Consider the following 3,023-nt stretch of genomic DNA (forward strand, 5'->3'; position numbering starts at 1 on the left):
TCGTGAGGAGACGACTCGGGGTCGTGAGGAGACGATTCGGGGTCGTGAGGAGGCGACTCGGGGTCGTGAGGAGACGACTCGGGGTCGTGAGGAGACGATTCGGGGTCGTGAGGAGGCGACTCGGGGTCGTGAGGAGACGACTCGGGGTCGTGAGGAGACGATTCGGGGTCGTGAGGAGACGACTCGGGGTCGGGTAGAGACGACTCTTCCTGGGTGGCCAACGGCAACGTCGCTCCTGCTCCCGGGGGAAACATCTGGGTGACGGACGGGACGAACAAACGATTACCTTCAGACTACAAAGGAAGGATTCGGGTTCTGGTTCTGGTTCTGGTTGAGTCTGCTGCGGAGGCGCTAGTAGCTCTCCAGCGAATCGTCCCAGAATAAGCTCTGAACGTCCAACATGGCGGCCAGCTCCAGCACCTGCTTCTGCAGCAGGCCGCTCTCCACCGTGTCCTGCTTCGGCAGCTCGGGGTACGACTCCGGGAAGCTCCGGGATTCCTGCCAACAGAGGGCGGCGGTGAGACCGACTGGTCCCGACCAGAACCGGCTTTATGTTTAATTTACTTTTATTAATAAACTGTTTAAGTTAGCAGGTTAGCTCATTTAAACAGCTGCTCTACTGCTGATCTGTCAGAGTTGGTGTTTAGGTCCCCTTTTATTTTAAACACTAAATTCTGCAGCACATCTACATGGTCAGGTTGTCAAAGTCAAGCTAGCATAGCTGACCTACTTCCCTCTCCCTCCTTATTTGTTTTAAATTAAAACTTTTTCCTGACCTTGTTATCTAGTTTCTTAATGTTGACTATTGGTAGCAAAGCTCTGCATTCCTTTATCTTTAATAAATCACATTTAACATTTAGCTCATGATGCTAGCTGACAGCTAAAGTCAATGCTAGTCATGATCAACGAGCCGCTGCTACCTGTCTGTACCACAGCAAAGACATTTCAAAATTATTCTGAGTATTTCGAATCGATTCAGAACTACCAGGCCAAGGAATTGCGAATTGGTGTTTTGGCACATTTCTCTCTCCTTAGAGAAACAGCGACTCACCCGGAACAGTTTATGTAGCCTCAGCGCCGCCGAGCAGAACACGAACCGGATCAGGAGCAGCCGCAGGAACTCGTCACCAAAGAACTGCAGGAAGGCCTGATCTGTTGAGACAAGGAGTGAGTTCAGCACCAGGCTCAGCCGCTCGGACCCGGTCGGACCCGATCGGACTCACTCAGAACCGGTCGGACCTACCGATGCTCCGGGATCGGGTCAGCATCTGGCCGATGTCCCGGAACACCTTCCGCAGGAAGTCCTGTGCGCGCTCCCACAGGCCGCGCCGCACGCTGCTCAGGCCGCAGACGGAGGAGAAGCCCAGCAGAGGAGAGTACAGGAAGAGCGTGAAGAGGCTGCCGCGCTGAGACTGATCTGGACCGGAACCAGAACCACAGGGAGAACCGTGAACACCGAGCCTGCAGAACCCGGCAGCAGACGGAAGCGGAAACCCACCCTGGACGCTCTTTGGGTAAACGGTCGGGGAGAGCAGACACACCAGCGGCTGGCCGAACAGGTTGGAGAAGTTCTGATCGGATCGAACACAGGAGGATTAAAACGGGCCCAGAAAGAACCGGAACCCGTCCAGAACCAGCAGGTCCACCCACCTTATAGGCGGTGCTGTTTGAGGAATCCACGATGATGAAGAGCGGCTTCCGGGTGAAAGGAAACAGATCTCCAGGATGAAGGCTGCGGCGGAAACAAGCATCAGAACCTGGTTCTGACCGGGAACCGGTCCAGTCTCCATCCGACTCACCAGTGCATCTCTTTCTGGGCCTGGTTCCTCTTCTGGACCGTCTCCCCGTTCACCACGTCCCTGTTGGTGTTGGTCAGAACGCCGCCGAAGTCATACGGACCTGCTGGGGTAAACAGGCCCAAACAGAACCAGCTTTAATCCAGACCGGATTACCAGAACTACTCCAGATTAAATCCAGGTTTAATCTGGAGTAGTTCCACCAGAATTCATTCTGATGATCCGTCACCATGGCTACAGCGGTTCTTAAAGGTGTATGCCTCTAATTATGGAGCTAAATTGGAGCCAAACAGTTTGCTAAAAAATAAATAAAATTTGAAACTGAAAATAAGTTTTGAACTATTTTAAGTTCCAGCCAGGAACCTTTGTATCCTGGCTGGAAAAATACCAAACTTTAATTAATTTTTAACGCATTAAAACCCAGGTAATTAATTAATTTTAATCAACGCATTAAAGTCCCACCTTAACTAAAACATAACAGAAAACATGAGTCTCCCTAAAAATCAGTCCAAGTTTGTTTTACTTCAAAACTTGTAATTTGCACCAAGGAAACATTGAAAATGGTTCTGACCCAGAAAAAGATCAAAACGATTATTTTTGGAGTTCAGATTAAATGTTTTCTAAATCTTAATCTGTGTTTTAATGAATCTGTTCACTGCAGATTAATTTAGAAATCTGAATGTTAAAAAATGTGATTAATTGCTTTATTTATTTTTAAAAATCCTGACTCAAGTTTAAATATTATGTTTTAGTTTAAAATTGATTGTTTTGCACAAAATGTATGGCCATAATTTAGCTCCATACACAATCAATACATATAAGTTTTTTTTATCCTCTGTAAATTTTAACCTGTAAAATTCAACTGAAAAACAAACTAATCTGAAGATTTGCTTATTTCCATCTGAATAATCCAGGATTATTAATCAGATTATTAGTTTAACCTGTGGATCGTTTCTGTGCTCCAGGTTTTACCTTCGTAGTCTAAATGCGTCGCTGGGAAAACTCCAGTCGCTGATAAATACACCAGCAGGACGCTGTTGGCAGGAAGCTCCTGGAAAAATCACAAAAAATAAAAACACTGAAGATAATCTGAAGCAGAGAGAAGAGGGAGGAAATCCCAGTCCCGGTGAACCGGTCAGGATCCGAGTCACGGTGAACCGGTCAGGATCCGAGTCACGGTGACCCGGTCAGGATCCGAGTCACGGTGAACCGGTCAGGATCCGAGTC

At 47.9% G+C, this 3,023-nt stretch overlaps 2 protein-coding genes across 2 annotated transcripts in view; both read right to left on the reverse strand.

Annotated features, from left to right (window-relative positions):
- Positions 1-270, reverse strand: part of LOC103153965 (DNA-directed RNA polymerase II subunit RPB1-like) — a 2,212-nt gene extending 1,942 nt beyond the window's left edge. Inside the window, exon 1 of the mRNA XM_016662319.1 lies at positions 1-270. Coding sequence (XP_016517805.1) covers positions 1-254 — 254 coding nt within the window. The 5' untranslated portion in view covers positions 255-270.
- A 59-nt stretch (positions 271-329) lies between these two features.
- Positions 330-2,856, reverse strand: LOC103153964 (protein SCAI-like; the record flags this gene model as incomplete). Its single annotated transcript, XM_007575077.2, has 7 exons — positions 330-498; positions 1,052-1,152; positions 1,244-1,417; positions 1,499-1,571; positions 1,651-1,732; positions 1,800-1,899; positions 2,769-2,856. Coding segments are annotated over 7 exons (765 nt in total), but the record flags the coding sequence as incomplete, so codon positions are not given.
- Between the last annotated feature and the right edge of the window lie 167 nt (positions 2,857-3,023).

The sequence above is a fragment of the Poecilia formosa genome, unplaced genomic scaffold, assembly GCF_000485575.1.
Source record: "Poecilia formosa unplaced genomic scaffold, Poecilia_formosa-5.1.2 Scaffold368, whole genome shotgun sequence".
NCBI classification, from domain to species: domain Eukaryota; kingdom Metazoa; phylum Chordata; class Actinopteri; order Cyprinodontiformes; family Poeciliidae; genus Poecilia; species Poecilia formosa.